General features: G+C 47.9%; 1 protein-coding gene across 2 annotated transcripts in view; it reads left to right on the top strand.

Moving 5' to 3' along the window:
- Positions 1–1310: 1310 nt before the first annotated feature.
- DCHS1 (dachsous cadherin-related 1) overlaps positions 1311–26000 on the top strand; it is a 37919-nt gene continuing 13229 nt past the window's right edge. Inside the window, exons 1-2 of one of the 2 annotated variants that reach the window (XM_028517078.2) lie at positions 1311–1586; positions 19392–21299. In XM_028517078.2, the coding sequence (XP_028372879.1) occupies positions 19512–21299 (1788 nt within the window). In that variant the 5' untranslated portion in view covers positions 1311–1586; positions 19392–19511. Of the gene's footprint in view, positions 1587–19280; positions 19298–19391; positions 21300–26000 lie in introns of those variants that run through there. The other variant, XM_036030143.1, reaches the window with a different exon arrangement.

Below are 26000 nucleotides of genomic sequence, written 5' to 3'. Positions count from 1 at the left end.
TCTCAGACCACTCTTCTAAGCTACAAACCTACCTACCCAACAGGCACTTCAAAGTCAGCAGCCCAAATGGAAAGTCATCATCTTTCTGTATCATCCCCCTACAAGCTACTCCTCCTCCTTTTGTCTAGCACAGTGAACGTCGCCACCATCCACCCAGCTGCTCAAGCCAGAAACCTGGATCTTACCAAGGACTCCAGCCTTTCCTTTGCTCCTGTCTTTCAAAATCACACTTCTTTTGCTTGAACTGGAACTTTGTTCTCTCTCCCCAGAGTTCCTGATTTCTTTGTATCATTTGACCAAGTCTCAAGTCCAGAATACCTTTGGACTCATACCTACTTGGTCATAAGGACATAGGGGAGGGGTCAAAACTCTTTGGAGTTCTTTAATATTCTCTGCCTCTATTACTTCCTCCCATTTTCTCAACCAAGGTGGCCCCTCATGACCCTTCCCACCTCCCTGCCCAGTGTTCGTGTCACTTTCCTTTTCTGGGGAGTTTATGAGTTAGACCACCCCGCCCCTGCCCCCATCTCTTTGTTCCAAGAACCCTCCAATCTCTAGCCTCAAATTTGGGAAGAAAGAGGAAGTGAGGAAAAGAGACCTAGGCAATGAAGAGGGAAAAGGGGTAAAGAGAATGGGATAAATAGAAGTGGCTAGGGGGAGGGAATGGAGAGATTAAGAAGGGAGAAGACGGGGAAGAGGAGGACGGGAACAGGAGGGATGACAGAAGGGAATGGGGAAAAGGTGAGAGGAGAAGGCAGTGGGGACGACACGGGGAGAAAGGGACAGGGAGAAGGGGGTGAGGAGAAAGATGGAGAGAAGAGACGGGCAAAGGGGGGCGGGACAGGGAAGGGAGAGGGCGCAAGTGTTGGGGAGAGAGGACTGAGGAGAAGGGATGGGGAGGAGGGCGAAGAAGAAGCGGATGGAGAGAAAGAGGAGAATGGAGAGAAAGTGTTGGTAGGCAGAAGGGCTGGGCAAAAGGGAGGATAGGACAGTGAGGGAGAAGAGGGGGCGAAGGGGGAGTAGGGGTAGGAGAGAAGGTGGAAGGGGCGGACGAGGAGAAGGGGACAGGGAGAAAGGACGTAGAGAACGGGATGGGAGGAGGGGACGGGGCGCAGTGACCGGGAGAAGGGAAGAGAACTGGGACGGCGCAGAGCAGGGGCGGGATCCGGCGGCGGGACCGGGGCCGGGAAGTCGAGGGGCGGAGGAGGCCGGGCTGGAGCTGGGGGGGCCGCGGCACTAAGCGCGGGTGGGGGTGGAGGCGGGGGCTCTGCGGGCGGAGGGGCGGGGGCTCGGGTTACCGCGCGAAGGGCGGGGGAGGGGAGGGGGCGCGGGGCCGCGGCGAAGCTCGCATCCTCCCCGGGGCGGCTGTGGAGGAGGCGGCGCCCCTGCGGTGGCGGCGGACGGACCCACCGACGGCCAGGGGCGCGAGGAACGACGGCAGTTCTCCCCGAGCTGATCGCGGGCCCGAGACAGCAGCGACGGATGATGCGCAGCCCCAGGCCCCGCGCGGGCAGGCGCTGCCCGGGGGGCTGACCGCGGCCGGACGGCGCCCCTGAAACAGGCGAGAGAGCCCGCGCCTCGCCGAGGTCAGTGCCCGCGGACGCCCGACTCTTCCGGCCGTGGCCACCAGGCCCGGCCAGCCTCTCTCGGGTGGCCGCGGCGGCAGAGGAGCCGGGGGCTTTGTTCTGAGCTGGAGACAATGGGGGAGGGGGGGGGGGCCTGGGCCTGCGGGACGAGGGCGAGCGTGAACGTGAGCGCGGGGGCAGGGCCTGGGGGGTCTTTGTGTGCGTCATCGAGCCGGGGCGTGTTGGAGGGAGAGTGTGCCGGGGTGCGGGCAGGGCGTGTGTGTTCTCCCAGTGTGAGTGCATGGGCTGCGTGAGTTAGTGCGTGTCACCAGGAGGTTGTGTGCCTGCATGTTTGCTGGCTGCGTGTGTATGTGCGTGTCACTCCGAGGGTGTGTGGGTTAGAATGAGTGTGTGTCATGTTAAGCGAGTCAGTATGAGTGTGTGTGTGTGCGAGCGCGCGTGCATGTGCATATGTGTGTGTGTTGCTGCCTCTGTGGGAGCCATGTGTCAGGACTGGGTGTGTGACAGAGACAAACTGAGACTGAGACAAAGAAACTGAGGAGGGAGAAGTAAAGAGAAGCAGAGAAGAGACAGGCCAAGCCCGAAGTGGAGGCTGGTCACCCCAGGCCGGTGTTCTGAGTTTGTGCCCAGGACACCTCTATCAGCATCCTGTGCAGGGGACGAGGGAGGTCACCACCGGCCTCCTTCCACGTGGAGAGGGTGTTGAGAGGGAGATCTAGAAGCACAATGAACTCAGTGTGGCGTGGGCTGGGCCCGCAGCCATGGGGTCATAGGCCAGAAAAATATTGTTGCTTATGTCAACTCCTCAAATACCCACAGGGGACAGAGTCATGGCCCTACTCAACCCACAGGGGACACAGTCCCGGGCAACACATATTCACAAGAGATGCCTTCAAAGCCATCATGCATCCCGGCCCCCCCTCCCCAAGCACTGTCAGAACCAACACCCACCTAGGGAAGATGATGCCCTCAGGACAACACACACAGACAGTAGAAATGATACAGCCAATATATTCCCACATGATCATTGTCAAGATCAACACATACCAGAGGAGGCACTGTTGCAGCAATACACATCTACTGGAAATGTTGTCATAGTCAACCCATCATCTAGGTTATACTTCATCAGAGCTGTCCATACAAAACAGGTGTCCCAGGAGCCTGACGCTAACAGGAGGCTGTGTTGCAATCACCCTTATCACACAGCCGCTTGTACAACCCATAGGAGACACACTTGTAGGTGATATGCACCCACCAAAGCAGCTGTCCCAGCTGCTAAGTAAACTCCTGTTGACTTACAATGCTCACAGCATTACCCCTTACCCATAGACTGCCAGTCTTACCCTCTTGTTTCCTGAAAACTCGGGGGCCTGGATCAGTCTTCTCGTGGTTCAAGTGTCCCTCAAAACCCCAGCCTCACAGTTTCTTGAGCTCCTTAGCTCCTATTACCTTCTCCCCTCCCAGGACCATTCTGTAGAACTGGTCCATCCCTAAAATTCTAAACTCCTGCATTCCACTCTCAGCCCAGAGCCTCCCAGGTCCTTCTAGTTCTCAGATGCCATTGTTCACATTATAACTATTCTTTAGCCTCATAATGACCTCTTGCACTTGACCTCTTTGCTTTCTCTCAATCTAACCCTTCCTGGCTGTCTGCTCTTCTTCTACTTGATACACCCAGGGCCATCCTTTCAACTATTCTTTGGTCAATCTTGGTTACTTTGTCCTTGAGCCCACCCATCCACAAAGTCTCAATCCTAGCTAGAGTGAGCTCTCAACCATACCAAGTGATGTTGCTATAAATTCATGCTTCTATAAATTCAATCCTCAACTAGACCCTCCATAAACAAATAAATAGATGATTTTTCCCTATTTTTTGTCACATCCCTTAACTCATATCCCTCATCTCATTGTTTTCAGCAGATTAATTAGTCAATTTAGTGGTTCATTCATTCAGCAAGCACATATTCTGTGCCAGGCAGTGTGGTAGGTGCTAGCATTACAAGGATGAACAGAAAAGGACATGGTCCTTACCTTAATGGGGTTTACATGGGGTGAGTGCTGTAACATGGCAGCACATAGCAGGGAAACCAAGACCAGTGTAGGGAGGTCAGAAGAGGCTTCCTGGAGGAAGTGATATTTAAGCTTCAGCTTGATGGATAAATAGGGAATCAACCAAAGGAGAGTTGGAGGTGAGTGAAGTGGGGTGGGTAGAGAATACCTCAAGTCAGGGGAGCAGCATGGGAAAGCCCACATGAAGAAAGTGATGTATGTTGAGGTGTAAAGCAGTCCAGTGAACCTGCCACTAACAGCATGGTGTGAGGAGAGGTAAGAGTCTGTGAGAGAGAGGTTGATGGAAGGTTAGTGCTATCATACAGTTTTTGTAGACCATATGAAAAGAACTTAACCCAAGAATAATGGGACATCACCAAATCTTTTGAAGTTGTGGTATGATATACTCAGATCTGTTCTAGAAATACCTCTCTGATAGCAGAGTGGAGACTGGAGGAAGGAGTCTGAAAAGGGTAGTTGGCTGTTGCAGGGACCCAGGAGGGGATCGTGCTGGCCTGAACTGGAGTTGTGGCAGCACAGAGGGAGGAAGTACAAGGTTTCAAGAGTTCTTTAGGCAGTGATGTCAGCAGGGTTCAGTGATAGAATGGATATGGGGATTGAGGAGAGGGAGGAAGTAGGAGCAGATAACCTGTTCTACTTGAACACTAAGAAAACTAAGGCTATCCAGTTTGAATTCCTCAGCTTTCCGCCTCCTCCTTCAAGTTTTATCTGCATCCTACTCAACCTCTTCTGCTTTCCTGTGATAATGAAGAGGCAGCTCTTCTATTTGAGTCCCATCCTCTACCTGTGTTGTGGGTCCCATCTCCTCCTGCCTACACAGGGACCTCACTGGACTAATTATTCCATGTCTTACCCATGTCTCCAATTTCTCTGTGAGCATGTGAATGGCCTCTAGTCTCTCCTTTGTTCCCTAACCCTGTAATACCCAATTAACTAAGAAACTCTCACTTGCTTCACTGCCATGTTTTGTGTCTTTTGCATGGAGCTGCTCTCACCTCCTCACTTCCCATTTACTCCTGCCCCTCCAAAGTAACTGCCCTCCCTAAGAAAAAGTGACCTCTCATCTGCCAACTCTAGGGGCTCTTTTCAAAAGTCTGTAACTACTTGACCTTTTGGCAGTTGACCATTCTTTTCGGTTTGAATCATTATCATCTTATGGCTTCTGAGCCATTATTTTATTCTATGAACATTTAATGAGTTCTCATGTGCCAACCACACTGTTGAGTGATGGAAATACTGTGGTAGAAGACATTATTCCTACCCTCCAGCAGTTTAAACTTCAATAGGAGAGAGAAGCAAACAAACAGATGATTATAGCATGGTGGGAATCTGTGCATCTCTCTCCCAGAACTGCTCCTGGCTTCTCAGTCTGCTTCAGGGACTCTGTTGGGTGACCCCTAAATGTTACTGTTCCTTAGGGATCTGGCTTGGACCTTCTTATCATCTTACTGTATACACCCTTCTGAGTGATTCATTTCATTCATTTCCAGGGCTTTAATTATCATCTGTTTAAGCTGATGACTCCCAAATATCTGCCTGTTCCAGACCTCTCTTCTGACCTCCAGACCTTCATATCTGCTTTGTACCTGATCTGTACTATATAACTCACAAGTCCCTTAACATGTCCAAACCTGAACTCATCACTTCTTCCTGCCCTAAACCATCCCCACTCAGTTATCAACCTACAAACCCAGAAATTAACTGTAGTCACTCTCTTCTCCACATGTCCCATTACCCAGAAGTCATTGGAACCTGTTAGTTCTACCATCTTTCCAGCTATCTCAAATGTCTCTTTTCTTAATGGCATCAGCTACTGCCCTCACCTCACCATCTTTTAACATGAATTACTGAAAGAGCCTTCTAACTTGTCTCCCTAAACTTCTTTCCTTCCCTCTTCCAATTCATTCTCATTGCAGCAAGAGGGATCTCCCTGAAGTGCACATCCAACCATGTCATTCCCTGCTCAACATTCTTCAGTGTCCATCCTCCATTGTCTTGGGTGAAACCTCTACTTTAACAATGCTTATGAGATCTTCATGATCTGACCACCCCCTCCAGAATCTCCCTAGCCTCATTACCTGTCCCATTCCTCTAGCTCCCTCATATTGCAAGTTCCAGTCATATTGAATTCCTTGTAGTTCCCCAAAGACACTGCATTCTTCCATGCTTCCAGCCTTTTGCACATACTACTCTCTGCCCTAAAAGCCCTTCACTCCCTATTCCTGGCTAACCCCTTCCCATCCTCAGATCTAGTCTCAAATCCTTTCCTGACTCTACCAGGCAGGCTTGGGATCCTCTTGTCTTTTTATTGTCATTGCCTCTTCCCTGTTCTGTCTCTGACTGGGCTGGGACTTCATTGATGGCAAGGTTGCATGTTATTCATCTTCATGTGCCCAGGGCCCCTGACAGATTCTTGGCAATGAATAGATGAATGAATGAGCCACCTCACAGCATGCCCTTCACCCTCATTCACTCTTCAGAAGACTGACCTCTGGGCTCAGCTGCTCACACAGTTGAGGTATTTCCACACGTACCCACTTATCCCACTGAAGATATTTCCACTCCCCTTCCTCACAACTTATCATTTCTCACTCTATGCTCTCTCCTCCTCTCTCCCTTTCACCTGGGCTTCTCTTTTCCTGGATCCTCTTCCTCTCCCCTCTCATCTGCTTTCCTGTGATAGTGAAGAAGCAGCTCTTCAATTTGAGACCCATCCCCCACCTATTGTGGATCCCATCTCCTCCCACCTCCACAGGGACTTCACTTGACTAATTATGCTGTGTCTTACTCATGTCTCCTATGAGCACGTGAATAGCCTTTATTTCTCTTTCATTCAGTTAGCAAACACTTAAGGAGCACCAGAAATTTGCAGATCCAAATTTTTGGGGCCAGGTGTCTGCTACAGTTCCGGAAGGAGTGAAAATGAGGAAGCTGTGACCTGCCATCAGGCCATAAGGCGCTACAGTGCCTTGCCATTCTCTCCACTCCACCAGGCCCTCTTCCCTAGAGGTACCATAAGCAGCTCTTGCCTTTAACACTGCCCGCACCCCCCGCCCTGGATCCCCCCATACACATACACTCGCTCCGAGCCTTCCAGCTCCTGGCACTCTGGCCTCTTCTCCTCTCCATATGAGATTCCCAGGTACTTGTGCTCTTGCCCTCTTCTCTTCCTCTCTAATGCCCTGGTACCTGCAAAGCAAAAGTCCCTCTCAGTGGTTTGTGCTATTGGATCCCATCTTTTTCCTGGCTTCCTGCTGCCTACCCCTTCCTTCAGCTCCAGTGTCCATGTTTCCCAGGTAACTCTCTGACTTCCAGGAATTTTTAACTAATGCCACAGGGAAAGTACTTCAATTTTCATATACCCTCGTGAGAGGACACCACCTCCCAGAAGTCCTCCTGGAACCCTTAAGCCTGAGTCAGGATGCCCCTCTATGTTCTGCTTAACACACTAGAAGTTTGTTTATGTTTTCCCCTCTAAGCTGCTCAAAGGAAGGAGCTATTGTCTATCAAGGCCTAGAAATGCCATAAGGTTGGTGAGGAAGGAGGCGGGGAGGGAAGAAAGGAGGGAGCAGGGGTACACATCAGACCTTACAGCCACACCATTTGCCACTGAGATGACCCTGGCTTCTCTGAGCTCCCCTTTCCTCAGGTGAACATGGAAGTAACATTAAAAGAGTTGTTTTGAGGATTCCGAAAGAAAACAATTATGAAGTGCTCAACTTTCAACTTAGTTCATTTTATTTCCAATGTCTCAGTCCCTCTACTGTGCTTGCCTACCCCTCAACCTCCTGTCTCCCAGCATTTTCAAATTTGTTCTTTCATCTCGACATCTCTGGGTCTCTACATCTCCAACTTCTCTGCTAGCTCCAACTGCACCATGTCCTCTGCAGTCTGGACTCTGATTGTCAGGATCAGAACTTAGGACCAGGCCCTTGCTGCCCATCACCACCACTCCTAGCTCCCTCACCATTTCCAGGTCTCCCTGCCTGTGGACACCACAAAGGCAGGCACTTGATCTTTCCAAGTCACTGCTATTTTTCTACTGCTTAATATGGTATTTGGCCCATGGTAGGTCTTTAGTAGATATTTGTTGAATAAATCTATTAATGAATCATTTCACAAGCACGCCGTAGGCCTTCCTCTCCCTATTTTTCTCTTTGTCTCCTGGAGACCTCCAAGCATCCTCTGATCTCTTCCCCTCTCATCACCTGACTCCATGCCCACCTGACTGTCTATCTAGACTGGCAGTTACCTCCTCATTGATCTCTTCTAACCCACCCTGTCCACACTGCCATTTATTCTCCTAAAGCAGAACTTTGCTCATTCTCCTTCCCTGTTCTATTGCCTGGCCATGACCCTTTATTAGGGCATTCCAAGCCCTCCAGCAGAGAAGTAACATGGTATAACAGAAAGAACTAGTTTCAGGGTCTGTGAGAGCTGCAGATGTCTCTGTGCTACTTGCTATTACCTTCAGTTTTCTCATCTGTGAAATAACACTTATCCCAGGGTTACTGTGTGTGTCTGGCACACAATAATAGCAGCTGATATTTATCGAGCCTTCTCTGTATACCAGACACTATGCTAAGTTTTTGTAGCATTCTTTCATTTGGTTCTTGTATCAACCATATAAAGTGTTCCCTTTAAGTCCCATTTCACAGGAGAAACCAAGAGTTAGATAGGTTAAACAACTTGCCCAAGGGTTATGTTTTAAGTGGTAGAGTCAGAATGGGAACTTAAGTCTGTCTAACAGCAGTGTTCATCATCTTAACCACTGTAATAGTAATTCGTGCTTGCACACTTATCAAATAGGTACTGTGTACCAGACACTGTTCATACTGCAAACATAATGCAGTAAGTATCAGTATTTTCCTTATTTTATAAGTAAAGAAATGGAAGCACTGAGAAATTAAGTGGCTTGCCCAAGGTCACAGAGTTGGTAAGTGTGAAGCTGTGCAGAAAATCCAGTTGATTTGGCCCCAGAGTTCACATCTTCATCACTATCCTGTCCTGCTTCCCTATAATATTTTGCCTTCCTATTCTAGGATTTCACTAAGTGTGCATTGGTGAATGAATCTATGCTGAAGTCCTTTCTATAGTTAGTTGTTTGTCAATTCAGTCCATCTCATTTCCCACTGCAGGAAGATTGCACCCTCATGGCTCTCCTAAACTGTTCTTCCTGAGGTCACTAGTTGAACTCCTCAATACTAAAGTCATCAGCCACTTCTCCACCCTCATCTTATTTACTGTCAGCAGCATTGGATGCTATTGATCTCTCCCTCTTTGTTGAAATGTTTCCTCCCTTAACTTCTGTGATACTGCCTCCTTATCTAAGAATAAAGGTCTCCTCAGACTGCACTTTAAATGTGAGTGTTCACCAGGTTCTGTCCTAAACTCACTTCCCACTCTACATGTCCTATCTCTCGGTCCCCACACCCATGGCTTTTTGTTACTCCCTGATTTGTCCAAATCTAGACCTCCATCCTAGGCTCCACATCCAACTGTGCTTGGAACAACTGCATGTGGGGATTCCAACAGGCACGTGAAAAATGGCTTCTTCTCTGTGGTATCCTAACAGCACCACTTTAGTAGCTTGGCAGGAAGCTGAGGAGTCAGTCTAGAACTTCTATTCCCTCACCCTTCCTGAACAGTCAGGGGCCAAGACTTGTCAGCTTCTCTTTCTTTCATCTCTCTTCCCTGTGTCCTCCTGTTCTCTGTGCTCCTGACTTCTTCAGGTCTCCCTTGGCCAACTAGGACTGTCTCCCCTCAACTCCCCCTATAATTTCTTCCTCTTTCCATCTTTCCCTTCTTCCTGAATCCCATGCAGTGTGGAGTACATAGTCCTGGGATAAAATTGAGGCTGTGCTAACTGAGGGAAGCTGTTTCACTCTGAGCTTCAATTTCCTCAATGGAAGGCGGGACACCTTCTTCACAGGATTGTTATGATGATTAAACGAGATACTGTCTGTGAATTGCCTGGCATAAGGCCCAGCACACTATAAAAGCTCAGAAAATAGACTTTATTTCTGCCTCCTCTGCTCACATCCTTCTCCAGCCTCTCCCTGAAGTATCTCCTGGGAGCCAGTCCTTGGAGAGCCAGGTTCTGGGTACTGCCTTGGCCCCCGGTCACTGTCCCATGGGGTTGTCCCAAGGCTATCCAGGGTAGCCTGTTTGTCTTTGTCAGCCTTTTCCTCCCTCCTTCCTTCCTCAGTCTCCTGTCTTTTCTGCCTCCCACCCTTCCAGCTCTGTCTCCTGCTTCTATTTATCTACCCACCCCATCTCTCCAGGTACATTGTTCTTGTCTCTGACTTACCTCCCCTGTCTGCATTAATTCCACTCACTCTTTCCTTTGCTATGCATACTCACTCTCCCTCAGTCTGCTCCCTGTCATCCACCCACCAGAACTCTTTCCTTTCTCCTTTCTGCCTGGCCCTGTATTTCCACCTCCCTTTGCTCACAGAGTCCACCTTCCCCTTCTTCCACTTCTGTGCCAGTCTGCCTGGTAGCTCCCCTTCTCACCCTGTTGTCTTTCTGGTCTCTGCCCCTCCCTGGCCCTGGGACAGGAAGTTGAGGGAGGAGGCCTGGGTGGTGCAAGCTCTCCCAGCCTACTTCCCCTTCTGTACCTCGAGCCACTCCTCTACTTCCTCCTGTAATACCCCCTTCCCTTATGGTCCCCCATTCCTTCCCCAACCCACCTCTCTTTCCTCTCCCATGTACCCCTGCTCACAGGTCCTATAGACATACAAGCTGCGGGTTGGGGGGAGGATTGACATCACATTGCAGGCCCCAATGAACAGTCTTGCCCCTCCCCCTCCTAATGAGAACCAGCTGTGGTTCCAGAGGCCCAGATGTGGGGCTAGAGGGGGAGGGCAGGATGGAGCCAGAGGACAGAGTAACAGGACCAGGACAGAGCAAGGGCATACAACGAGACAGGACTGGGTGGGAGAAGAGGTGTTACCAGATATAGGGGGAGAAAGAAGACACGTCTGGGTAGGAGGCAGGACAGATTGGGGAAAGACACAAGATGGATGTTTAGACCAGATCTGGGGGAAGGGATGGGACAGACCTGGAGAGGGAAAGAGACAGGAACAGGGAGGAGGAGCAAGTCTTGGGGAAGAGGCAGTGAGAAACATTGGACAGATGGGGGAGATGGTGCTGAGAAAAGAGCTGGAAAGGATGAGACAGTCTCGGGAGAGAGTCTGGAGTTCGAGTTTGGAAATGGAAGCCCTGGAGCAGGAAGTGATGAGGCACAGTCCAGACAGAGGCCCCAGGGACCTAGAGGTCACAGCTGCAGCCGCAGAGCTGACCACGAGTGCCCCGGCAGCATGTGTGAGAGCATGCCTGTGTGGGCGGGTCTGCAAGTGTGTGCACGTGTGCCTGTCTGTGTGAGTCTGTGCATGTGTGAAAGTGGGTCTGTCTGTGTGCATGGGAGGGTGTGTAGGAGTGTGCTTGTGTGCATACATGGTTGGGGGGGGTATCTGTGGGAATGAACCTGTCCATGTGAGGCCAGTGAGAAAGTATATTTCTGTGTGTGTCTGTATGTAGGCCCACATGTGAGTATGTGTGTTTGTGGGAGTCCATGTGAATGAATTTGTCCATCTGTGTGAGAAAACATGCTTCTCTGATTTGGGAGGAGGGGTATCTATTTAGGTGCACTGGCTGTGTATCTGTTAAAGTAGCCTGTCCATGTGGGTATGAGTGTGTGTTGAGTGTGCTTGTCTGCATGTAAGTTAGTGCATTGGTGGGTCTGTGACTTTATGAGTATGCACCTTTGTGTGTCCACTGTAAGAGTGTATTGGGGGAGTTTTCACTAGAAAGGAACCCAAGCTAGGTGATAAGGAGGGCACTGGGGTCTATACAGTTTGGAAGAAGGGACATTTGCCTGCATCTGAATCCCTCCTCTTCAAGGTTGCTCTTTTATTCATTAAAGGATTTTACTTATTTATTTTTAGAGAGTGGGGAAGGGAGGGAGAAAGTGGAGGAGAAAAACATCGATGCAAGAGAGAAACATCAGTCAGTTGCCTCTCATACACACACTGACCAGGACCAAACCCACAACCCAGGCATGTGCTCTGACCAGGAATCAAACCAGTGACCTTTTGCTTTGCAGGATAACACCCAATAAACTGAGCCACACCAGTCAGGGCTAAGGTTGATCTTTCACCTGTGCTTTTATCTTATATCTTTCATTCAAAAAATTTATTGATCAGGTACTACATGCCATGCTCTATGCTACACGTAAAGGTGAATAAGATATAATCGTGGCCTTCAAATAGCTGGTATTCCGTCTCTGGGTGGGGAGACAGAGAGTTATACATCATGTAATAAGCACATTGATCTTACTGTCCATTATCTTCTCACCCCGTTAACCATAACTGCTTTCTGTCAACCAGGTCATTAAATGAATAGGAGCAACTTTTAACTCTTCATATCAAACCCAGTCTCTAGGCCTAGATCCCCGACCTGGGCCCCTGGGCCATCCCTGTACACTCAGCCTCTCTCCTCCTTGAGTCAAGCCTGTCTTCACTCTGACCTCCTTGTTCTAAGTTTGTCTGACCTGTTATTCCACAGGGAAGCTCCATAGGCTCCTCAGACTTGAGCCCTGGGGATCTTAGTGCATGCATAAAATCCCAGAACTCTGAGGCTAGGATGAGGATGCCCATCAGGAATGGTGCTGGGAACTGATGAGAGAGCATCTACCAAATGCCCAGCTCTGGCCTCCTTGCTCCCATTATCTCTAATTCTCATAAAACCCCACAAGGTAGGAATTACCATAACCATTTTATAGATTAGGAAAATAAACAGAGACTGGGACTCAAATCCAGCTCAAACTCTGGTGTCCCTGCTCTTTTTATTGACTCACGCACATGGGAGAGATGGGGGTTGGAAGTGTAAGAGGGGGGTCAGAAACTCACCTCCCTTAGGAGGACAGGAAGTCCTAGAGCAGAGCAAATCTGTAAAGACCCAAGGACACACTCCTGTGGCCACAGGACTGACCACGGTGTCTCTAGGGCATGCACTCACACATGTTTGTGTATGTCATCTTAGTTGGAATGTACATGGATATTTCTATGTCAGTGGGTGTGGCAGTGTGCAATTCTGAGACTCTGACCATTCGTTCAGCACTAATGGCCTGCTGATGCTATACCTCTACTAAATGCAAGACATTCAGAGACTAAGTCAGACTGTCAAGTTGCTCCCTCAAGGAGCCTCCAGTTCTACAGTGGGGCCAAAACATGAACAAATCAGGGCTGCTGTGCAATTTATTGTCAGTGTGCACCAAGAGCAGTGGGCACCCAGTAGGGGGTGAGGAAATGTAGAAGATTCCACAAAACACAGGACATTTGAACTGCATCTTGAAGTCTGAGTAGCGGAAGGCCACTTGGAGAGGATTTACAGAGGATATCCCTGATCATACAAGGCAGAGTTGGGAAGGAACACGGTAATGGGTTTTGTGTTGGAATGCAGGGTATGGTGGAAAAAGGAAAGGGGTACGCTAAAGAGGTTGGCAGGGCTCAGATCAGGAAGGTATAGTAAGGAGGTTGGACTTTACATTGTGAGCCAGAAATCCCATACCTAGTGTCCATGAACCCTTTAAACTGCAGACACAGTTTTTGTGTATGTGTTCCTGCATTTTTTTTCCCTAGAGAGGCAGCAGTTTTCTGCTGTAAATAATGGGGAACCAATGGAAGCCTTTTGTCAGGAGTGGTTTTTTGAGAGTTGTATGGATAGCTATGTGGATTGGGGGTCCAAGCCAGAAGCCTGGGGAACCAGTAAGGAGCAGAATGGAAAGGAGAGATGGCAAAGCTCATACTAGGACAGCAGCAATGGGAAAGAGAGGGAAAGGGCACATTTTAGACATGTCTAGTTGAGATAGTTAGGTTTGGATGACTAATTGGAAACCAGACCATAGAGAGGCAAGGAAGCCAGGAGAGCTTCTGCATTTCTGGCTTAGACATTGTTGGATAAGCGTTGGTGCTGTTCACAGGAAAAAGAATGGAGGAAGAAAATCAGCTTGAGGTTGGGGATATGCTGTGAAGGAAGTCCAATATAGCTGGCCACATGTCTCCAGGGCTCTTCCAAGCTGGAAATGGAGATTGGAAAGTCATTCAGCAAATAGATGGTACATTAAAAAAATGACTGACTGATACATTTGAATCGAAGGCTTAACCGTGGATAAGAACTCAGGTCCATCCATGTAGCTGCAGAGGGTAAAATCTTCTTTTTTACGGCCAAGTGTATTCTATTGTGTAAATGTACCAAAGCTATTTTATCTACCCATCTGCTGATGGATATTTGGGCAGTTTCCAAATTTTGGCTATTGTAAATAATGCTGCAATGAATGTAGGGGTGCATATATTCTTCTGAATTAGTGTTTCGGGTTTCTTCCGATAAATTCTCAGAAATGGAATCATTTAGTCATGAGGCAGTTCCACTTTTAATTTTTGAGGTAGCTCCATACTGCTTTCCACAGTGGCTAATCTAGCATGTTATTTAAGACTGCCATCTCCCTGTTGATTTTCTGTCTAGAGGATCTATCCACTGAAGTTAATGGGGTGTTAAAACCCTCTACTATGAGTGTATTTCTGTCAGTCTCTCCTTTTATGTCCATCAAAATTTGCTTTACATATTTAGGTGCTCCTATGTTGGGTGCATTCATGTTTACCAGGGTTATATCCTCTTGGATTGCTCCTTTTATCATAATACAGAGTCCTTTGTCCCTTACTGTAACTTTGGTTTTAAAGTCTATTTTGTCAGATATAAGTATTGCTACCCCAGCTTTTTTTCCTTTTCATTTGCATAAAATATCTTTTTCCATCCCTTTCCTTTTAGTCTGTGAGTATCTTTCATTCTGAGATGGGTCTCTTGAACAGCATATACGTGAGTCTTGTTTTCTTATCCATTCCGCTACCCTATGTCTTTTGATTGGAGCATTTAAGCCATTTACATTTAAAATGATTATTGATAGATTTGTATTTATTGCCATTTTATTTTTTTTTAGCTATGTTCTACTATTGTTGTTTCTCCTTCTCTTTCTCTACCTCCTCCTCCTTCAAGCAAGCCCTGCAACATTTGTTATACTACTGATTTGGTGGTAACAAACTCCTTTAGCTTTTTCTTCTCTGGGAAGCTCTTTGTTACTTCTTCAATTTTATTTTTATTCTTACTTTTAAACAATTTTTCTAATTATATCTTATTGTTTATTCTATTACAGTCATCCCAGTTTTTCCCCCTTTGCCCACACCATCCATCCCCAATTCCCTCAGGCAAGCCCTACACCATTGTCCATGTCCATGGGCCATGCATATACTGTATTTTGCCACGTATAATGCACACCCACGTTTTTGGCCCAAACTTTCATGAAAAAAAAATCTTTCATTTTAATTTTTAATTCAATTATTTATTTATCTATTTATAGTTAGAAACAAAACTGATTATCATATTTCAAGGTATTATTTTGCATACAAATATCATTATTGCTTTCTAGAGTTATACACTTTTAATGTGTAAGCATAAATAAAATAATTGAACACATTTATATAGATATGGAATTAGTACTACCCATGGATAATGCAGATCCTTATTTTTCTCTCAAAAATTTGGGCAAAATAATGCTCATTATACACAACAAAATATGGCATATTTTTTGGCTACTATATTCCCTATGCTGTATTTTATATCCCCATGAGTATCCTGTAAGTACTGATTTTTATTTAATCCCTTCACTTTTTCTCCCATCCTCCAGAGGACCCTCCCATCTAGCAATCATAAAAACATTCTCTGTATCTATAATTCTGTTTCTGTTCTGTTTGTTTTGTTTTTTAGATTCAACTGTTGATAGGTATTTATTGCCATTTTATTATTCATATTTTTTATCTTCTTCTTAAAGAAGACTGTCTAACATTTCATATAATACTGGTTTGATGGTAATGAACTTGTTTAGCTTTTTCTTGCCTGGGAAGCTCTTTATCTGCCTGTCCATTCTAAATAAAGGCTTTGCTGATAGAGTAATCTTGGTTGTAGGTCCTTGCTTTTCATGACTTTGATATCTCATGCCAGTCCCTTCTGACCTGAAATATTTCTGTTGAGAAATCATATGACAGTCTTATGAGGGCTCCCTTGTAGGTAAGTGCCTGCTTTTCTTTTGCAGCTTTTAAGATTCTCTCCTTGCCTTTAAGCTTTACCATTTTAATTATGATGTGTCTTGGTATACGGCTCTTTGAGTCCATTTCTGAGTTTCCTGGACTGATGTGTCTTTTTCCTTCACCAGGCTAGGGAAGTTTTTACTCATTATTTCTTCAAATAGGTTCTCAATCCCTTGCTTTTTCTCTTCTCTTTCTGGTATCCCTATGATGTGGATGTTATTAACATCATAGGGATGCCAGAAGTTTCATGCTCTCCCAAAGGTCCCTTAAACTGTCCTCATTTTTAATTTTTTTTTCTTTTTGCCACTCCAACTGGGTGTTTTTTTCCTACCTTGTTTGGATTTCCAAACAAGGATTTCATCCAAATTGCTGATTTCATCCTCTGCTTCATCTAACCTACTGTTTATTCCTTCCGGTGTATTATTCAGTTCAGATATTGCATTCTTTATTTATAACTGGTCCTTTTTTAATGTTTTCTATGTTTTTTTCATGCTGTTGAGCATGCTTATAATGATTACTCTGAAATCTATATCTGATAAATTGCTTGCCTCCATTTCATTTAGACCTTCCTCTGAAGAATTCTCTTGTACTTTCATTTGAGATTTGTTTCTTTGTCTTCCCATTCTGGCTCCCTCTTCATGTTTGTTTCTATGTACTAGGTAGATCTGGAAAGACTCTTGAAACCTATGTCAGATGCTGCCTGTGACTGACCCTGAGCAACCTGTTTGAGAAGCTATCAGAGATCCACAGCTTGTGGCTCCCACTGCTGGGCCTGGATGGGTGCTGAAAGAACCAAGCTGCATACCAACACTGGCTTTTACCAGCACCAGGCCAGGGGGAGGGTCAGCTAAAGTTTCAAAGCACCCAGAGATCAACTTTTGCCTGCAGGTTGCCTGAAAGAGCCTCTGGCTATACTCCTCAGCAGGGCTTAAGTTCCACAGGATGGGACAAGAGGGATTCCTGCCGGTGGGCCTATTGCGTCCCCCAAGACTGATACCACATGGAAAGGTGTGCTCTGCCCAAGAAAGATGGCTTCTGTACTATACGTATCCTGGCAGCTGACCCTTTAGCTCTCTCCCCAGGGCCACCAACCTCAGAGTTTCCTCACATGGCTGTAGTCTGCTCTGCCCTCCCTACACCAGAGCCCAGGGAAACTGGTTACAAACTCAGTTTTGTGCATTGGCCCTCTACAAGGGTGTGTGCACTTCTAGCCGTCTCTTTCTGGTAGACAAGAACCCTGCTGCTTTTCACAGCCAGATGCTGTGGGCAGCCTTTCCCAGTGCTGGTGTTTTAGGCTGGGGAGCCCAGCTTGGGGTTTAGACCCCATACAACTCAGGGGGAACCGCCCTCCTGTCCCTCTGGACCTTCAGATGCTGCCCATGGGAGCCCCGCCAACCCTCTTGTGCTTCCGCACTTCCTACTAGTCTTGATCTTGTGATGTTGTTTCTTCTCTAGGTCCTTAGTATAAGGCTTCTCTACAGCTAGTCTTCAGTTGGTTATTCAGGATGATTTTTCTATGAGTTAGTTATAATTCCAATTTGGTCCTGGAAGGGGGTTTATGTAGCTTCCACCTAATTTGCCACCATCTTGGATCCTCTGAAGAGCACTAATTTTTAAAGGATGGGTGGGGGAACTTGCACAAGAAAGTGAGAAGTAGACAGAGAAGTACAAGGGAAGCAAGAAGTGGGGTGTCACTATGTGAAGCCAAGACAAGTGGGCTTCAAGGAGTCAATGATCAGTAAGCCCATGTTCCAGAACAATACAGTAACAGGAGGGTTTTTTGGGTTTTTTTAAAGCATCCATTTGATGTAGAACACAGAAATGATTGGAAGCTTAGTGAAAGTAGTGTCATAGGAGAGGAAGCCTCACTTCATAAAGGGTAGGAGGGTGTGAGAGTGAGAAACTGGAGGAAATGAATCAACCTTTCAAAGAGGGTTGCTCTCATTTAGTCACTAATGCCTTCATAAGGCTTCCTCCTTCATTGAACTTCATCAGCGTTTGAAACCCTGGCTCCCCTTAGCCTGAGGCAGCTCCCCTCTTTGGTTTTATGTCTGTCTGTCTCTCTTTTTCTGGCCACTTAAGGATACCTTTATCCAGCTGATGGTTCATGCCAGAAAATTGCCCACGATACTTGACTTCTCCTATTACTTATCCCCTGCCTTCAAATAGTCATCAAGCCCTGTCTGTTCTACTTCCTAAACCTCTTGCAGACCTATCCACCTTGCTTGTTTTCATTGCTAACATTCATCGAAGTTATCATCAAAGCAGTGCCATCGCCTGGACTCCCACAAGTGTGTTGCAAGGACTGTTCTAAAATAACCATCCTGTCTTCATGCCTCTCGTTTTCCCAAGGTGAGTGATAGTGATCTTCACAAAATATAAGCTATATCTTAGCACACCCCTTCTCAAAATACTTTTGTGGCTTCCATTTGCTTTTAGGATGTCAAATCATCACTATGAGTCCCTGCCCCATGTCATACTGTCGCCCCTAGCACTATACACTTTACACACATTGTCCCCTAACCACCCCCCCAACACTCAGCCTTTTCTCAATTTGGACTCTGAGCCTTTCCACAGTCTTTTCTGTCTTCCAGTGCTCTTCTCTCCTTCCTATAACCTCTTCTCTGTCCACCATTGCCTAGCTGACCGTTACTCATTAGGCAGATCCCAACTTGACTGTCTCTTCCTCAGAAGTTCTCCTGACACCCTGTGTTAAGTCCCTCTTATGCCCTCATAGTGCCCTGTACTTCTCCTCACAGCCCTTATCAAACATTTGTAATCACTTCTCCTGTTCCTGAACTGTAAACCCTGTGAAGCCAGGGAGTATTTTTTGAAAGATTTTATTTATTTATTTTTGGGGGGTGGGAGGGAGAAAGAGAGGGAAAGAAGCATTGATACAAGAGACAAAGATCAATCGGTTGCCTTTTGCACACACCCCAGCCAGGGACTGAACCCGCAACCCGAGCATGTGCGCTGACCAGGAATTGAACCACTGACCTGTTACTTTGTGTGACGATGCCCAACCCACTGAGCCACACCAGTCAGGGCATCCAGGGACTGTTTCCTTTATTCATGGATGTGTCCCCAGTGTCTCCACATAGTATATGCTCAATCTCTTGTTGAATGGGGAGGAAAATGAGACTACAGGAATATTATATATATGCTATATATATTGTATATACACATATATGGAGAGACTTTGGCATAGTTAAATGCTGATAGAAGTCTTCAGCATAGACGAAAGGGTTGACAGTTGAGGTGAGGTTCTCAAGCACACGGTTATTGAGATGAGTGTTTGTTCTGAATAAAAAGAAAAATGAGAAAGGACTGGCCATATTTTAAAGTCTAGAGATGGAAGGGAGTCTGAGCGCATTCAGACCTGAACAATAGGAACAAAACAATCTGTCGAGAAGGGGGGTCAGGGTGGGATGGAAATCTGCCAGGAAAAGACTGGATTGGGGCCCGAGGAGTCCTGAAGTGTGGTTTCCTGGGCCCGAGGTGGGTGTGAGGCAGCACAAGGCCTAGACCCCAGTCTCCCTGAACTGTTGATCCCTCCCGTGTCGTGACCTTTTAACTTTTGTTTTTCTCCCAGGTCAGGGAGCCTGCGCTGGAGCCAGGGCCCGAGTTGGACCTGATCCAAAACCTGAGATCAGGCTGGGCCCAGAGCCTGGCCTGGAGCTGGAGCCCCAGACACATCTGGACTGCGCCTGTCATGCAGAAGGAGCCAGGCACTGCGCCTTCCTGCACTGGCATGCAGAGCCCCAGACCCCTCTGCCTATTCCCACTGCTGCTACTGCTGCTGGGGGCCAGGGTGCCAGGCGCCAGGGGTCAGGCCGGGAGCTTGGACCTGCAGATTGATGAGGAGCAGCCGGCAGGCACACTTATTGGGGACATTAGTGCAGGGCTTCCGGCAGGTACGGCAGCACCCCCCATGTACTTCATTTCTGCGCAGGAGGGCAGCGGCGTGGGCACAGACCTGGCCATCGACGAACACAGTGGGGTGGTCCGTACAGCCCGTGTCTTGGACCGTGAGCGGCGGGATCGCTACCGCTTCACTGCAGTCACTCCTGACGGTGCCACTGTGGAAGTTACTGTGCGAGTGGCTGACATCAATGACCATGCTCCAGCCTTCCCACAGGCTCATGCTGCCCTGCAGATACCTGAGCATACAGCTCTTGGCACCCGCTACCCGCTGGAGCCTGCTCGTGATGCAGATGCTGGTCGCCTAGGAACCCAGGGCTATGCACTGTCTGGTGATGGGGCTGGAGTGACCTTCCGGCTGGAGACACGCCCCGGTCCAGATGGGGCCCCGGTGCCCGAGCTGGTAGTCACTGGGGAGCTGGACCGAGAGAACCGCTCACACTATATGTTGCACTTGGAGGCCTACGATGGTGGTTCACCACCCCGGAGGGCCCAGGCTCTGCTGGATGTGACACTGCTGGACATCAATGACCATGCCCCAGCTTTCAACCAGAGCCGCTATCACGCTGTGGTGTCTGAGAGCCTGGCCCCTGGCAGCCCAGTCTTGCAAGTGTACGCATCTGATGCCGATGCCGATGCCAACGGGGCTGTGACTTATGAGATCAACCGCAGGCAGAGCGAGGGTGATGGACCCTTCTCCATTGACGCACACACGGGGCTGCTGCGGTTGGAGCGGCCACTGGACTTCGAGCAGCGGCGAGTCCATGAACTGGTGGTACAGGCCCGGGATGGTGGGGCTCACCCTGAGCTGGGCTCAGCCTTTGTGACTGTGCACGTGCGAGATGCCAATGACAATCAGCCCTCCATGACTGTCATCTTCCTCAGTGCCGATGGCTCCCCACGAGTGTCTGAGGCTGCCCCACCTGGCCAGCTCGTGGCTCGCATCTCTGTGTCAGACCCAGATGATGGTGACTTTGCCCATGTCAATGTGTCCCTGGAGGGTGGAGAGGGCCACTTTGCCTTAAGCACCCAGGACAGCGTCATCTATCTGGTGTGCGTGGCTCGACAGCTGGATCGAGAGGAGCGTGATGCCTATAACTTGCGGGTTACTGCCACAGACTCAGGCTCACCCCCTCTGCGGGCCGAAGCTACCTTTGTGTTGCATGTCACTGATGTCAATGACAACGCACCTGCCTTTGACCACCAGCTTTACCGACCAGAACCCCTGCCTGAGGTTGCATTGCCTGGCAGCTTTGTGGTGCGGGTAATGGCCCGAGATCCTGACCAGGGCACCAATGGCCAGGTCACCTATAGCCTGGCCCCAGGCACCCACACCCGCTGGTTCTCCATCGACCCCACTTCAGGCATCATCACCACGGCTGCCTCGCTGGACTATGAGTTAGAGCCCCAGCCACAGCTGATTGTGGTGGCCACAGATGGCGGCTTGCCCCCTCTTGCCTCCTCTGCCACAGTTAGCGTGGCCCTACAAGACGTGAATGATAACGAGCCTCAGTTCCAGAGGACTTTCTACAATGCCTCACTGCCTGAGGGCACCCAGCCTGGAACCTGCTTCCTACAGGTAGGTAAGCCCTGCACACAGCGGGATGCTGCTATGGGCAGGAGTGGATCAGAGGGCCACAGGGGAGCTCAGAGCAAGAACCAAGCATCTATTGATGGTGACTTACACCAGAGCATTTGGTCCTATCCTGTGAGCTCCAAAGTCCATGCAGAGCATTAGGGTTAGTGAAAAGATGAGAGAGCAGATGCAAGAGCTAAGCCAGATAATCTTGATAGCTGAGGGAATTAAGATTGGGTCTAGAGAAAATGTGTCTGTGGTATCAAGAATTAACTCACCCACTATAAGTTCTGCACTGTGCTGGGCCCTGGGAACAAAGAAAGGGGACAGTCTTGTTTCCAGGCAGGTCCTAATCTAGGTGGAGAGACAACACTAGTAACTGCTGCCATGGCAGGCAGCATGTGGGCTGCTGTGGGAGCCCAGAGGACAAGGCTTTGGAAAACCAGTGAGATTTTGTCAAGTGGAGAATACAGGGTGTATGAACAGGGACTCCAGGCCTACAGAAAGAACTGCAAAACACCATGACATGCTCAGGGGACTGCATAGTTCACACTGGCCTCAGCTGTGCTGATGAGAAAGAGCCGGGGGGAGATGAGACAAGATAGTAGACAGACCAGATTACAAGCTTTGACTTTTAAAAATCACAGGGAGCCAATGAGGGACTCGAGGAAATCTGATAATGTCTTTTGGAAAGGTTGCTTTGGCTACAACATGGAGTATGGATGCAGGAGGGGAGACTGGAGGCAGCAAGGCCTCCTAGGAGACTAGTGCTTAAAGTCTTTATGTCTCAGAAGTCCACCAGACTTCTGCACACCTTCCTGGGAGCTCTCTGTGGGCTTAGATTTCCAGGCCAGTGCCTGGCCTGGCTGAACCCCTCCCTTCTGGCCAGACTCTGGGTTTTTGCCGGCTTGCTGCTGTCCAGTTGCCACCCACTCTCATGTGTTTACTGTGCTTCTTGGCCCGGGACCAGTGGACTATGGCCTCCAAACGTCTTCCTCCTCTAGTGCCTGAAGCAAGAGGGCAGCTCTCCAGGTGGTTTCCTGGAGTTTTCACTCTTAGTAACCATAGAGAAACAGGGTTAAAAATAACCAGTAGGTATTCATAATGGTTACAAGAAGTCTTAATAGCCCTGGCCAGATGGGTCAGTTGGTTGGAGCATTGCCCTGTACACCAGTAGGTTCAATTCCTGGTCAGGGCACATACCTGGGTTCCGTCCCTTGTTGGGGCACATTCTCTCTCTCTCTCTCTCTCTCTTTCTCTCTCCCCCCACCCCTTCCTCTCACTTTAAAATCAATAAATAAACATACCCTCAGGTGAGGATTTAAAAAAAGAAGTCTTAGTATTTGATTCACTCAATTTACATCTTGTGTTAAGGACACAGAATACAAGTATAGTAGTGAATGAGTCACCCCCACCCACAACACACACATGTTTCATCGAGTTTATACTCTAAAGGGAAGATTCATGTGCAAAGAAACAGTTTTACTGCAATTAGAAAACTTCCATGATGGGGGTTCATGTGAAGTACAGATAGGCAATAAGAATGTCTTCCCAAAGCAAAGGACCCTTGAGCTCAGACTTAAAGGATAAGCAGGAGTTTATGAGGAGACTAGACAGGATCAAGCAGAAGTGGCGAGCACATGGGTGTGGGAAAGCCTGATTTGTTTGAAGGCCTACAGTGACTTAGTGACTGTAGTTTAAGGTGGAGTTTAAGGTGGGAGATGAGACTGTGCAGGGGGAGGGAACAGACAGTAGAAAGTCCAGCCAAGCCAACAGATTTAAACTTTTTAAGGAACACTGAAGCTTTCTGAGTAGAGGACTACCATGATCATATTTGTTTTCTAAAAAAAATGCTTTTGACAATCAGTGAACAGTAGTTCACAGCTGGAGGTGATTTCGCCCTCTGGAGGGGACATTTGGCAATGCCCAGAGACATTTTTGATCGTCACAACTGGTGTCCAGTGGGGAGAGGCCAGGGATCCTGTAATGCACATGACAGCACCACAGCAAAGAATTGTCTGGTCCGAAATGTCAGTCGTGCTGAGACTGAGAAATCCTGGTGTAGAGGAAGGATGGGAGGATCAGACAGCTATGAAAAGGGAATTGTAACAGTCCAGGGGAGAGACAACTGAGGCCTGGGTCAGGGCAGTGATAATAGTGATGGAAAGAAATAGATAAATAGGAGAGATAATGAGGATTTACTTAGTCCCTTAGTCCTGGTTGATTGATATACCGGGAGAGGAAAAGGGAAGAACACATTTCTGGCTTGAGCAACTGCAAGGATGGAAGAGTCATTAGAGAGGGGTTTGGAATGCTCACGACTTTAGCTTTGGACAGGTTGGATTTCAGGTGCCTGTGGGATATCCAAGTGGAGATGTTGAGCAGGCATCTGTACAAGTTTGGAGCTCAGAGGAATGATTGGGTCAAAGAGGAATGATGGCCAAAGCTACGGAAGTGGAAGAGAAGGCCCTGAGTGAGTGTGTACAGTGAGAAAAGGCCACGAAGAGATCTCAGGGAACAAAAACATGTAAGAGCAGGCAGAGTAAGGGGAGGCAAAGGAAGACTTGGGGTGAGGGGGAAGCAGTGGGAGAAGCAGGAGAGTGTAATGTCAAGAAGTCAAAGTGGGAGAAACACCAAGGAGGGAGGTCAGGATGGGGCCAATGCAGTAAGTTTGTGATCTGTTCAGAATTTTAGAGTTTACGGATAAGTCTTTATTTTCTCCTTGAAATAGTGCATTTGATGAGAGCTAGGGGTGCAGTGGGGACAAGAGGAGAGAGATGAGGTTAGTAATGGCTTTTGGGAGAGGTTGCTGACACGGTTGGACTGTGCAGCAGGGCAGAGAGCCTGCTGAAATACAGACTTTGCATTTGCAGTGGAACCTCTGAGCAGGGGCTGCATAGGCTGGGAAATTCAATTCTGCCTCGGTCATTTCCAGTCAATGGCCCCTGCGCCTTTTGGGGCCAGTTCCTGACAACTTCCCCTGACCACTATTTATTGCTTTCTTCCTGCAGCGAGTCAGAGGGCAAAGGTCTGTAACAGCTTCTGGAGATTGTGCCGCAGCTGTGCTGCAGCCTGCAGGCTTAATGCAGGGGAAGTTTGTCTCCTGGGATATCCGGGCCCATAGCCACAGTAGAGTTGGAGCAGGAGCTGTTTCCAGGGTCCAGCCATGGCAGGGTCGTAGTGTCTCTCGGGAGGGTAAACAATGGCACAAATCACTGCTGTCAAGGGCCTGGGCAACCATTAGAAGTCCTTGGCCAGCCTTCTCCCTGAGCAACACTTTCTGGCTCAGAAAGGGGAACTCTCCAGGTTCCTTTTACAGCATATTATGACCCTGAGGCCCTTGTATCCACAAAGAGCACTTTGTCACAGGCTACAGCAGTCAGCACCAGCTAACCCACTATGGAGGCCCTAATGTGCATGGATGGTATAAAACTCAGTTTGAAAGAAGTTTTTGTTGTAAGACAGGGCAATCAGAGTGTCCATTTACTCAATGAACAAATACACATAGAGAACCTAGGGTGTGTCTGGCCCTGTCCTGGGCTCAGGAGTTCCTGGAATGGTGTCTCCTACTGATCTCGCTCTGAAATGTCCAGAGGCTCCTGATACTGGTGCCTGATATTGAGTGGTGTCCAAATCACTCAAGTTTTTCTGAACCAGTCAGGGAAATGCCCAAGAATTAACCAGGAAAGCCTTTTCTTACTTCTTAGTTTGGGGGGGGGGGGCCCCTGCCAACTGAAAGACCTCAGTATTAGACCTGCAATATATACCTGCAATTCTCCCTCTCCTACTCCCAGTGAGGTGGGCTTGAGAGGTGAAGGGATGCTAAAGGTGCACGAGCCACGTCCACAAATCCGTAGAGCAGACCCCGATCATCCCAGTGATCGGATTCTAGTATCAATCAGATCTCACTCTGTAATGACCAATCTCAGTAAAGAGTAGGCCCTCTGACATTAGCCTCTATAATTCTATCAGTCAGCCAGTTTTTCTGCTTGGAGTGATTTAGTGATGGTTATTAACTCCTTGTGATCTACCAAGAATTTACAGTCACTGTACTTTAGCATTCTTTATAAATACAGTTGGTCCTCATTCTTGGCAGATGCTATATTTGTGAAATTGTTGACTTTCTAAAATGTATGTGTAATGCAAAAATCAATACTCAGGGAACTTCTTCAGTCACTCTGAGACATGTGCAGAGTGGTAAGTCACCCAACACACATTCCCAGCTGAGGTCAAACGTGGCAAGGCTCTGCCTTCATGTTTCAGCTCTTATACTGTAAACAAGGGCCCTTTATGCAGTCTATTGAGTGTCATGTGTTTTTTTTGCATTTATGTGCTTTTCATTGGTGATTTTGCTGTTTAAAAATGGTCCCCAAGTGTGGTGCCGGAACACTGTCTAGTGTTCTAAGAACAAGAAGGTTGTGATATGCCTTATGGAGAAAATACAGGAGTGGGCAAAAGTAGGTTTACAGTTGTTCATATGACAAAGACATGCAGGTTAAATAAGTAATACTGTGCCACAAGAATAAGCTCTGTGTTTCACATACTCACAACTGTGAACCTACTTTGCCCACCCTTGTATGTGTTTAGATGAGCTTCATTCAGATAAGAGTTATAATGCCACTAGCCATGAGTTCAATGTTGATGAAGCAAAAACATATATTAAATCAGGTGTCTTTAAATAGAAACACATATAAAACAAGGTGA

This window comes from Phyllostomus discolor, chromosome 6 (assembly GCF_004126475.2).
Source record: "Phyllostomus discolor isolate MPI-MPIP mPhyDis1 chromosome 6, mPhyDis1.pri.v3, whole genome shotgun sequence".
Taxonomy (NCBI): Eukaryota; Metazoa; Chordata; class Mammalia; order Chiroptera; family Phyllostomidae; genus Phyllostomus; species Phyllostomus discolor.
This window is presented reverse-complemented; position numbering and strand designations above follow the sequence as displayed.